Source organism: Lucilia sericata, unplaced genomic scaffold (assembly GCF_015586225.1).
Source record: "Lucilia sericata isolate MDLA Ls3-8-SP2 unplaced genomic scaffold, ASM1558622v1 Contig000529F_arrow, whole genome shotgun sequence".
In the NCBI taxonomy this organism is placed as follows: Eukaryota; Metazoa; Arthropoda; class Insecta; order Diptera; family Calliphoridae; genus Lucilia; species Lucilia sericata.
Genome location: NW_023994541.1, coordinates 41822 through 54438, shown reverse-complemented (window position 1 = coordinate 54438; position 12617 = coordinate 41822). Strand labels below are relative to the sequence as shown.

At 35.2% G+C, this 12617-nt stretch overlaps 2 protein-coding genes across 2 annotated transcripts; both read right to left on the bottom strand.

Moving 5' to 3' along the window:
* Positions 1 to 2341: 2341 nt before the first annotated feature.
* On the bottom strand, positions 2342 to 9625 carry LOC119605879. The gene is made up of 2 exons (XM_037959211.1): positions 9326 to 9625; positions 2342 to 3511 (listed from the first exon to the last, which is right to left on the bottom strand). Exon 2 carries the CDS (start codon positions 3501 to 3503, stop codon positions 2802 to 2804), a length of 702 nt encoding a protein of 233 aa, XP_037815139.1. The 5' UTR covers positions 3504 to 3511; positions 9326 to 9625; the 3' UTR covers positions 2342 to 2801.
* On the bottom strand, positions 3562 to 8793 carry LOC119605870. The gene has a single exon (XM_037959198.1). It carries the CDS (start codon positions 8791 to 8793, stop codon positions 3562 to 3564), a length of 5232 nt encoding a protein of 1743 aa, XP_037815126.1.
* Positions 9626 to 12617: the final 2992 nt, after the last annotated feature.

The following is a 12617-nucleotide window of genomic DNA, read 5'->3' as shown; positions in this document are numbered from 1 at the left end:
TAGACTAGACTATAGACTAGACTATAGGACTAGACTATAGACTAGGACTATAGACTAGACTATTAGACTAGACTATAGACTAGACTATAGACTAGACTATAGGACTAGGACTATAGACTAGACTATAGACTTAGACTATAGACTAGACTATAGACTAGACTATAGACTAGACTATAGACTAGACTATAGACTAGACTATAGACTAGACTATAGACTAGACTATAGACTAGACTATAGACTAGACTATAGCTAGACTATAGACTAGACTATAGACTAGACTGTAGACTAGACTATAGACTAGACTATAGACTAGACTGTAGACTAGACTATAGACTAGACTATAGACTAGACTATAGACTAGACTATAGACTAGACTGTAGACTAGACTATAGACTAGACTATAGACTAGACTATAGACTAGACTATAGACTAGACTATGACTAGACTATAGACTAGACTATAGACTAGACTATGCCGTTTTTGACCGAAGTTCACTCTATGGTCAATATTATATTTTACATTGAACCTGAAAATCGCATTATGATCCCCTACATGAAGTTTAATTATTGAATTAATTAACAACATGCGAGAATAGTGAAAAGCGTGTTTTCTTAATTGTCACATTTTAATCTCAATTATAGACTAGACTATAGGACTAGGACTAACTAGACTATAGACTAGACTATAGACTAGACTATAGACTAGACTATAGACTAGACTATAGACTAGACTATAGACTAGACTATGCCGTTTTGACCGAAGTTCACTCTATGGTCAATATTATATTTTACATTAAACCTGATAATCGCATTATGATCCCCTACATGAAGTTTAATTTTTGAATTAATTAACAACATGCGAGAATAGTGAAAAGCGTGTTTTCTTAATTGTCACATTTTAATCTCAATTATACAGTAGTAACAACAGTTTTTATTTCACAATAAAATACTCAAGTTAATTTAAATCAGACTGGGGTATTTATAAAAATCATATATATAAGTGCACAGTGTAGCAATCCCGACGTTATCATGCGTATACTTACAATTAAAAAAAAGTATTACATAAATTACAGACTTGTTTGCCCATCGCTGTTAAAGTTCATAAGTTTTGTATGTTAGAAACACATACATTCTTAGTATAACTAATTGACATTAAAAAAATCTCATAAAACAGTTTAATGCTACAATAGTAATTCTCACAATATCCTCGATCACACACACATACATACGTATTTATATATGTATGTATATAGAAGTGTCAACATATTTTTTGAGTTAAACTCGTGCCACTTAATTTTGTTGCAACATTTAGCACATAAATGCTGTGTTTGGTTGACTACCATTTCCCACATTCGCAGACGAACACATGCCACAGACGTAATCATACAAAATACACAATGAATATTTAAGGAAAAGAAAATATTAACACGTTAAATGTTGACAAAACTAATACCCAAAGGTACGTTTTGCTATTTGTTAAATATCATACAGAAACATATGAATCTACTCAGTAATACATTTATGTACATACATACATGTGCTATACTTACATATTTGTAAAACAGTAGTTAGACGTGACATTAGCAAAAAGTTTAAAGATGATGGTAATTAAATAGTTTTTTATTTTGTGGTAAAAACCCAAAACTTTGCAAACTACCCGTGCTTAAGTTTTCTTTTATATATAATGAATGCAGTAGTAACATTTCCCTGCCGCAGCTCTAAGAATATATTTTGTAACGAAAAAGAAAAACATTACTGAATGGAATAAAGTGAAAATAAAAATACTAATAGAAGAAATGAAAACTACTTGAAACGTGTTAAAAATACTTTCAACACAAATAATTTTCACACAAAAGAACAGACGCATAACGTATAAATACTCATGCTATTTGCAATTGACGCAGACATTTGTGGGAATTGAAAAGTTTAGATACGAACAAGAGTGTTATATTCGTGTTTGGGGCCAAAACTGGAGTTACCTCTTTGGAGCTGAACTGGTTCCTAGATGCTGGCAGGCAAGTTGTCTCCGGCGGTTTTTGTTTGTTGCGGCAGGTCAGGGCCAAACGTATCGCTGCATACACACACACAGACTTCAATAAAAACAACCCTTATTTTTAGTGTTTTGGTTTTTCTTTTATTTATTTTAATTTCAGCTTTAATTTGGTTTTAATATGGTTTTTTTTTTGTTTGTTTGTTCTGAACTATGGTTATTTTTATTTCACTTCTTTTTTTTTATTAACTTTTAAAATTTATTTAATTTGTGTGCCTCTTAAGTTTACAGCAGCCAAAAAAGTAATGAATGTGTCAAGCTCTTTTTTTTTATTGAGCAACGCAAACTCACCACACTGAAGTGGGGAGTTGCCATACAGTATTTTAATTGGGGGGATTTTACACGAAGGACAGATGTAGTGTATGAGTACTAGATAGACACAAACATACCGCCCACCTTGCAACGGCAGTGCAAAATACATTATTATAATATAAAATAAGATTAAGATAAATTTACAATAGTTTCATTTCTTTTATAAAGAGCTACAAAATTAAAGCATTTTTTTTAATTCATTACTTTTAATTATATACAAAGAAAGAGAAAAAAAAAAAACTACTTTATAGATACATATGGTAAATTATGATATCAATTCGAATGATTAATATAAAAAAAAAATAAATGAGATACATTTTGTTTAGCTGAATGCAATTCAATATATACATTAACATAAATGTTTATCATAGCAAAATATAAAAACATAAGTAATACTTAAACGCCTTTTAAGGGCAACAAATTATAGCAAAATATATGCTTTAAGTCCTTTTGACACCTTCACCAAAATACGCTACGCCGAAAATTGTGTTCTGTGCATATAATTGTCCTTGACGTCTAGTTGCAGGTCCAATCAGGACTTTACTCATGACATCAGCTCCTAGAATCAGCATATAAGGGCTACTGATATTCCAATGAACGTCGGCGTTGGCGCGATCTACAGCTATTGGTCGTGGATATCTATCTGGTCTTTCTAAGTTAACAATAGGGCTTAGGCCATAGCACTTGCTATCTACAACGCATTCAACAGATATGCGCCGTTTCTCCTCGCGACTGTGGTATACTGTGATGGTAACGCGTCCCTGAAAAACTCGAAATCCCAACTCATTGGCTTCACTTTTCAAAATGGAGGACCTGGCTGCAGTCGGATCAATGAGAGCTTTGATAAAAACGTCTATAGGATTACGGGTAACCACGCGTACCGTCGCTGTCATGGGAAACCAAATTCGACCTTCTGGCAAAGGGTGCAGCAACGTATTGTGGTCCTGCATACAGCGACGGCACCGGTCTATACTTTTACATTCTGCACGACTATGCGACTGGGCCAAGCAGTTGTAGCATAGTAAATACTGGGCCACGACTCGAAGCTTAAGCTCCACGGGCATCACAATGAATCGAGAGCATTGGCGGATGGCGTGAGGTCTGTTACAAAGTGGGCAACAAAAATCTGTATTGAAATCCATATCTTGACCTGGAAGTTTAATTGAGCAACGTTATTATGGAAAAGGTGATAATGAATTATTAATCAGTGCAATTAGGGAGTAAAACTAATTTGTGTATCGGTCGAGTGATGATGCCATTTTGAGTTTTAAGATCAGCCACTCGAACTTTACCGTCTGAACCATGATAAACTTTTACTATACGACCTAAGCGCCATTCAGTTGGACAACAAGGTTCACTTTTAAGAACAACGAGGTCATTTTCTTTCAGGTCTATTTGGGGACACTTCCATTTGTTACGTTTATGCAACTCCTTAAGGTACTCTTCTTTCCAGCGGTGACATATTTCTTGCTGCAATGCTTTGATTTTGCGCCAACGATTTACAATACTATTTGCCGAGCTAAGTTCTTCGGGTTCAGCTGGAGTAAGAATAGCAGAGCCTATTAGAAAATGACCTGGAGTGAGAGAGGACAAATCATCGACGCTGTTAGACATAGGGCCAAGAGGACGCGAATTGAGACACGCTTCTATCTTTGCCAAAAGTGTCGAAAACTCTTCAAACGTATATTTCATTTGTCCAGCCGTCTTTTTAAAGTGCATTTTTAGACTTTTGACCCCTGCCTCCCACAGTCCTCCCATATGAGGAGCTGCTGCAGGAATAAAGTGCCACTCAAGATGTTGATGACCATATTTTTCTACTGCCGAATCACGTAATTCTTTTATATGTTTTTCGAAGTTATTTTCAAGTTCTCTTGCAGCGCCAACAAAATTTCTTCCATTATCAGAGAAAATGCGACTAGGGCAACCACGACGAGCAACAAATCGAGCCAAAGCTGCTAGAAATGCAGGAGTGGACAAATCGCTAACGGCCTCAATGTGAATCGCCTTAGTAGAGAAACAAACAAATAGACACACGTAGCCTTTAGTGATACGGCAATATCGACCAGTGAAACTTTTGATTTCAAATGGGCCGGCAAAATCAACACCTGTGTTAGTAAAAGGGCGACTTAAAGTAGTTCTTTCTTCAGGTAGCACTGCCATGATCTGATTTTGAAGCTTTTTTCTATGTATAACGCAGATTTTACAGTTGTGGATGACCGTTTTTATTAGATTTTTAGCCTTTATAATCCAACACTCCTGACGTACGACATTTAGGACTAAACGAGGGCCTCCATGTAAGACCATATTGTGGACAAACTCAACGTAAAGTCGTGCTAATCTACTAGTATATGCAAGTATTACGGGATGTCGTTCATTGTATGACAAACATTTTGTAGAGCCAAGACGACCATTAGCACGAATAATACCATTTTTGTCTAAGAAAGGCGTAAGCGTTAATAAAGGACTACGAGAGTCAATTTTCTTTTTCGATGACAGACAACTAAACTCATTAGAAAAGTGCGACTGTTGAGAGAGAAAAAATAGCCGATTTCGTACAAATACAAGTTCTTGAGCCGAAATTCTAACAGTTTCGTAATTACAGCTTTTACGTCTGCTTTTGCTCGCAAGATTAAAAAATCTAAATATATAAGCAATAACATGATATGCTCTGGGCAAACTTGAGAAACGGTCCAGTATATCTTCTCGTTCAGCGGATCTAGCAATATTAACTTGGACTTGTTTCGATTCTTCTACTGTTTCGAATTCTAATGGACCTTCGGGCCACGACGATTTGTTTAATCTGAGCCAATCAGGACCATGCCACCAAAGTTTGTTTTCTCTTAAATCCGAAGGTATCAGCCCCCGGGTTGCTAGATCGGCAGGATTGTGATTAGAAGCTACGTGAAACCAATTTTTGTTTCCTACTTTTTCTAATATTGTTGCTACCCTATTTGCCACAAAGGTTTTCCAATTACATGGCGGTTTTCGTAACCAAGCAAGAACTATTGTCGAATCGGACCACAAATATAAGTTATACGTATGCAATTTGAAATTGGGGATTACGCTGTTTACTAAATTGGCTAAAAGAACTGCGCCACACAACTCTAAACGCGGCAAAGATGGCCTTTTAACTGGAGCCACTTTTGTTTTGCCAATTAGTAGATTTACATAAACTTTATCACCATTCACAATACGTATATATAGTGTAGCTGCGTAAGCTAACTCAGAAGAGTCACAAAAGCCATGAAATTCAATATAAGAACTAGGCGTATATTGAACCCAACGATCAAGTTTAATTGTATCAATCTCATTATAATTAGAAATGAATGTCTTCCATTTTTGCAGAGCCACAGGTTTTATATGTTCGTCCCAGTCTATTTTATCAAGCCACATTTGCTGCATCAAAATCTTTGCTGTTATAATCACTGGGGCCAACCAACCTGCTGGATCAAATAGCCTTGCTATAATTGAGAGTACTTCCCTTTTTGTATAAGCTGTTTTGAACTTAATCTTCTCAGTTGTAAAATAAAAGTAATCTTCTGCCGCATTCCAACGGACACCGAGTGTTTTAGCATTACTTTTATCATCGAGCGACAAAAAAGAAGAGTTAAGAAGATGCTCTTGGGGCAAATTTTTTAAAATTTGTTTAGAGTTTGAGGCCCATTTTCTCAACTCAAACCCAGCTGTACCCAATATACCAATTAATTGGTCTCGTGCCTCCAAAGCATCAGGGATCGAATGAGCTCCAACAAGAGCATCATCAACATACATTGACTCGCGAAGAATTCTAGAGCCTAGCGGAAAACATCGTTCTTCATCGTCAGCTAACTGTAAAAGCGTTCTTAGGGCCAAAAATGGGGCACAATTAACGCCAAAAGTGACGGTGTTCAATTGATAATCTTCGATTTTATTTTCCCCAGAACTACGAAAAACTATCTTCTGATACTGTCTATGTTCAGATTTAAGTAAAATTTGTCGATACATTTTAGATATATCTGCATTGAAGACAAACTGAAAGAAACGCCATTTTAGAATTAGGGCTACTAAATCAGCTTGTAATATAGGGCCTACAAACAGCAAATCGTTAAGACTGTTACCATTAGAAGAAGCACTTGAAGCGTTAAAAACAATTCTTAACTTTGTAGTGGTACTGTCAGGCTTAAAAACTCCATGATGAGGTAAGTAATAACTTGAGCTACTTTCAGAATTTGTAATTTTTTCCATATGTCCCAAAGCTATGTATTCTTTTAGGACCTCATCATATTGAGCCTTAAATTCAGGATTTCGCATTAAAACCTTTTCATTTCTTAAATATTGACTAAGAGCAATATGACGATTTGGGCCAAGTGACGAAAAAGTATCTTTAAAGGGCAAACATACTATATATCTTCCTTCAGAATTTCTTGTGGTAGTAGAACGATAGATCTCTTCACATTTTTTATCCTCTTCTGATAAAATCTTTCTACGAGAAACTTCTTCTAACTCCCAAAACTTTGTTAACTGATCGTCAATGGAAACTTTTGTCATATAATTGGTTATTGAAAAACGTGGGGAATCATTACTTGGAGTTGGGCCTGTGACAATCCAGCCAAAAATTGTCTCTTGGGCCACTAAAGACTCAAAAATTCCATGTTGAACTCCATCACGAAGAATTAGGGGATACAAATCTCCTCCTAACAATAAGTCTATTTCGCTACTTTCATAAAACTTAGGGTCAGCATAATTCAGATTGGGCAAATCTGTATTCTTTTGTGGCTTAAATGAATGTGTAGGTACATTCCCTGTTACACGAGGAACTACTAAAGCCTGAATATTTAGAGATACATTATGATCAAACAGAGAAACAATTATAAAGTTCGCTATCTTTGAAGATTTGCTTACTAATTCTCCTCCTAAACCAGTAATTTCTGCGGAAACTGGCTTAGTGGGCAACTTTAATACAGTTTGTATTCTCTGAGAAACAAAACTTTCATCCGAACAAGGATCTATGAGTGCTCGAACTTTGTAATAAGAACCACAACTAATTATATTGACCCAAGCTGTAGCTAACATCACTTTCTTAGCTACTGATGTGTGATGTGACTGAACAACACCAGACGGACCTGCGATATTAGTGGACTGTAATTGATTTGTATTTGTGGACTGTATTTGGTGGACAGAACTATTTTGACTTTCACCCTGAAATCTAGTATTTCCTTGATTTTGGCTATTATTGTTTTTCTTTACAAATTCCCTATGCATTAAAGTATGGTGCTTCTTTTTGCACTTGGAGCAACCATTTGGGCTACTACAATCACCATACATATGTCCAATGTTAAGGCAATTAAAACAATAACGAAATTTTTTCAAAGTTGAAACCCGATTTCTATAATCCATATTCAAAAATCTGGTACAGGAGCTGATTTTATGGTTTTCTTTGCATAATTTGCAAAAAATGGTTTCAACTTTAGTATTATGGGCCTTAAATTGTTTTACTTTAGTTGATGTATGGTTATTGTTACTATTAAGTGCCGATTGGGAACCACTGGGATGCGTATTATTCGAGGATATAATATCAGAAACGCTTTCTAGAGCATGAAATCTATCTGTTAAAAAATTGTTTAATTCTTCCCATTTGGGAACCTCTGTTTTATTTCTAACCGATTGTTCCCAAAGATTCAGTGAACATTCAGATAAGCGCGAAGAGCATTGAAACACAAATATCGGATCCCATGAACCAATATCAACATTATACAATTTTAAAATTGCCATACAATTGTTGATTTCTCTTTGGAGTCTTTTTATCTCTGATGCTGAATCTTGATTACAGGGAGTCAGATTAAACAATATTTTCAATTGACTATTTATTAATACACGTTTATTTTCATATTGAGTTGTTAGATTTTTCCATGCAATTTCAAAATTTTCTCCTGTTAGAGCTACATTCCTATTTATATCTCTAGCCTCACCATCAGTTTTTCTGAACAAGTAAAATAACTTTTCTACTGGGCTAAGTCTTGTATTGTTTATGTAAATCGCAGTAAACATATCTCTAAATGTGGGCCACGAAACGTAATCCCCATGAAAAACACCAGTATCACAAGGAGGTACGGATATGGAACCACAAAGATTGGGAACTGCTGATTCTACATTTTCTTCAGTTTTTTTACCTAAGTTTGCTTTTGCTTTGGAAATAATGTTTATACATCTTATATATGTCTTGCGGACCTGCGGATGCTTTGTTTGTACCATTAACAATTCTTTCTTTTTTTCTATTGTGACATCAGAACAATCACTATAAATGCTTTTATAATTTTCCCATGATTTATCTAATTCTGATCTTTCAAAATCAAAAGCATCGTCCGTATAACTAGAAAAATCTTCAGCTTTAAGCATAACCTCAAAGCTGATTATTTCATCCGCAGCCACTATGTACTTTTCAAAAATCGACATTTTTTTTTATTTTAAATTTAAATCGTAAAAGAGTCACAAACTTTTCAATAAAAAGCAAGAGTAAGAGAACCACAAAAATATATATTTTTCCAAAAATCTAAAACAAATCACAGAATCGCAAACTTCTTCAATAAATTTAAGAATTAAAAGAGAAACTGAAGTTTTATAACACAAGGCAAAGTTAAAGAGAATCACAAAAACGTTTATCCACTACAAAATGAGAGTTAATGAGAACCACAAATGTTCAATAAAGTGAATCACAACACTTTCCAATAAAGCAAGAGTTACAGAGAATCACAAAGTTAAAATGCGCCAAAATTATTTTCCAATAAGTTAAAAAGATGGACGACAAATTTTTGGATTCAAGAATAAAACAACAAATACAAATGACCGAAAGAAAAATGGCAGCTTGAAATAAAAGTTCACGTTGTTCTTTTTTCTAAAAGTACACAACCTCACTTTTTCCGAGCCACAAATTCTGAACCACACAATTTATGAGACACTTTGCACTTAATAATTTCAATTTACGCACCTTACTATTTTTACGGGAGAAGGACCAATGTTTGGGGCCAAAACTGGAGTTACCTCTTTGGAGCTGAACTGGTTCCTAGATGCTGGCAGGCAAGTTGTCTCCGGCGGTTTTTGTTTGTTGCGGCAGGTCAGGGCCAAACGTATCGCTGCATACACACACACAGACTTCAATAAAAACAACCCTTATTTTTAGTGTTTTGGTTTTTCTTTTATTTATTTTAATTTCAGCTTTAATTTGGTTTTAATATGGTTTTTTTTTTGTTTGTTTGTTCTGAACTATGGTTATTTTTATTTCACTTCTTTTTTTTATTAACTTTTAAAATTTATTTAATTTGTGTGCCTCTTAAGTTTACAGCAGCCAAAAAAGTAATGAATGTGTCAAGCTCTTTTTTTTATTGAGCAACGCAAACTCACCACACTGAAGTGGGGAGTTGCCATACAGTATTTTAATTGGGGGGATTTTACACGAAGGACAGATGTAGTGTATGAGTACTAGATAGACACAAACAATTCGGCTATACTGAATCAATCATATCAAGTATAATTGAAAGTGAATGTCGGAAGGTGGCCTATATGTATATGGTAGATCTGTTCTAACGTATGTTCTAGATCTGTTCTACTTGATGTCTAGTTCTTTTCTAGTTTCTGTTCTAGTTCTGTTCTACCTAGTTCTGTTCTATTTCTGTTCTAGTTCTGTTCTAGTTCTGTTCTATTCTGTTCTTCTAGTTCTTCTAGTGTTCTGTTCTAGTTCTGTTTCTGTTCTGTTCTAAGTTTCTGTCTAGTTCTGTTCTAGTTCTGTTTCTAGTTCTGTTCTTGTTCTGTTAGTTCTGTTCATACTTCTGTTCCTAAGTTCTGTTCTAGTTCTGTTCTAGTTCTGTTCTAGTTCTGTTCTAGTTCTGTTCTAGTTCTGTTCTAGTTCTGTTCTAGTTCTGTTCTAGTTCTGTTCTAGTTCTGTTCTAGTTCTGTTTCTAGTTCTGTTCTAGTTCTGTTCTAGTTCTGTTCTAGTTCTGTTCTAGTTCTGTTCTAGTTCTGTTCTAGTTCTGTTCTAGTTCTGTTCTAGTTCTGTTCTAGTTCTGTTCTGTTCTAGTTCTGTTCTAGTTCTGTTCTAGTTTCTAGTTCTGTTCTAGTTCTGTTCTAGTTCTGTTCTAGTTCTGTTCTAGTTCTGTTCTAGTTCTGTTCTAATTCTGTTCTAGTTCTGTTCTAGTTCTAGTTCTATTCTAGTTCTAGTTCTGTTCTAGTTCTGTTCGTTCTAGTTCTGTTCTGTTCTAGTTCTAGTTCTGGTCTAGTTCTAGTTCTGGTTAGTTCTAGTTCTGTTCTAGTTCTGTTCTAGTTCTGTTCTAGTTCTGTTCTAGTTCTGTTCTAGTTCTGTTCTAGTTCTGTTCTAGTTCTGTTCTAGTTCTTCTAGTTCTGTTCTAGTTCTGTTCTAGTTCTGTTCTAGTTCTGTTCTAGTCTGTTCTAGTTCTGTTCTGTTCTAGTTCTGTTCTAGTTCTGTTCTAGATCTGTTCTAGTTCTGTTCTAGTTCTGTTCTAGATCTGTTCTAGTTCTGTTCTAGTCTGTTCTAGTTCTGTTCTAGTTCTGTTCTAGTTCTGTTCTAGTTCTGTTCTAGTTCTGTTCTAGTTCTGTTCTAGTTCTGTTCTAGTTCTGTTCTAGTTCTAGTTCTTTCTAGTTCTGTTCTAGTTCTGGTCTAGTTCTAGTTCTGGTCTAGTTCTAGTTCTGTTCTAGTTCTGTTCTAGTTCTGTTCTAGTTCTGTTCTAGTTCTGTTCTAGTTCTGTTCTAGTTCTGTTCTAGTTCTGTTCTAGTTCTGTTCTAGTTCTGTTCTAGTTCTGTTCTAGTTCTGTTCTAGTTCTGTTCTAGTTCTGTTCTAGTTCTGTTCTAGTTCTGTTCTAGTTCTGTTCTAGTTCTGTTCTAGTTCTGTTCTAGTTCTGTTCTAGTTCTGTTCTAGTTGTTCTAGTTCTGTTCTAGTTCTGTTCTAGTTCTGTTCTAGTTTAGTTCTGTTCTAGTTCTGTTCTAGTTCTGTTCTAGTTCTGTTCTAGTTCTGTTCTGTTCTAGTTCTGTTCTAGTTCTGTTCTGTTCTAGTTCTGTTCTAGTTCTGTTCTAGTTCTGTTCTAGTTCTGTTCTAGTTCTGTTCTAGTTCTGTTCTAGTTCTGTTCTAGTTCTGTTCTAGTTCTGTTCTAGTTCTGTTCTAGTTCTGTTCTAGTTCTGTTCTAGTTTGTTCTAGTTCTGTTCTAGTTCTGTTCTAGTTCTGTTCTAGTTCTGTTCTGTTCTAGTTCTGTTCTAGTTCTGTTCTAGTTCTGTTCTAGTTCTGTTCTAGTTCTGTTCTAGTTTGTTCTAGTTCTGTTCTGTTCTAGTTCTGTTCTGTTCTAGTTCTAGTTCTGGTCTAGTTCTAGTTCTGGTCTAGTTCTAGTTCTGGTCTAGTTCTAGTTCTGTTCTAGTTCTGTTCTAGTTCTGTTCTAGTTCTGTTCTAGTTCTGTTCTAGTTCTGTTCTAGTTCTGTTCTAGTTCTGTTCTAGTTCTGTTCTAGTTCTGTTCTAGTTCTGTTCTAGTTCTGTTCTAGTTCTGTTCCAGTTCTGTTCTAGTTCTGTTCTAGTTCTGTTCTAGTTCTGTTCTAGTTCTGTTATTCTGTTCTGTTCTGTTCTAGTTCTGTTCTAGTGTTCTAGATCTGTTCTAGTTCTGTTCTAGTTCTGTTCTAGATCTGTTCTAGTTCTGTTCTAGTTCTGTTCTAGTTTGTTCTAGTTCTGTTCTAGTTCTGTTCTAGTTCTGTTCTAGTTCTGTTCTAGTTCTGTTCTAGTTCTGTTCTAGTTCTGTTCTAGTTCTAGTTCTGTTCTAGTTCTGTTCTAGTTCTGGTCTAGTTCTAGTTCTGGTCTAGTTCTAGTTCTGTAGTTCTGTTCTAGTTCTGTTCTAGTTCTGTTCTAGTTCTGTTCTAGTTCTGTTCTAGTTCTGTTCTAGTTCTAGTGTCTAGTTCTGTTCTAGTTCTGTTCTAGTTCTGTTCTAGTTCTGTTCTAGTTCTGTTCTAGTTCTGTTCTAGTTCTGTTCTAGTTCTGTTCTAGTTCTGTTCTAGTTCTGTTCTAGTTCTGTTCTAGTTCTGTTCTAGTTCTGTTCTAGTTCTGTTCTAGTTCTGTTCTAGTTCTGTTCTAGTTCTGTTCTAGTTCTGTTCTAGTTCTGTTTGTTCTAGTTCTGTTCTAGTTCTGTTCTAGTTCTGTTTAGTTCTGTTCTGTTCTAGTTCTGTTCTAGTTCTGTTCTAGTTCTGTTCTAGTTCTGTTCTAGTTCTGTTCTGTTCTGTTCTAGTTCTGTTCT

Coding starts and splice junctions, on each gene's coding strand:
- LOC119605879 (XM_037959211.1), bottom strand. CDS start 3,503: ATGGATTTCAATACAGATTTTTGTTGCCCACTTTGTAACAGACCTCAC.
- LOC119605870 (XM_037959198.1), bottom strand. CDS start 8,793: ATGTCGATTTTTGAAAAGTACATAGTGGCTGCGGATGAAATAATCAGC.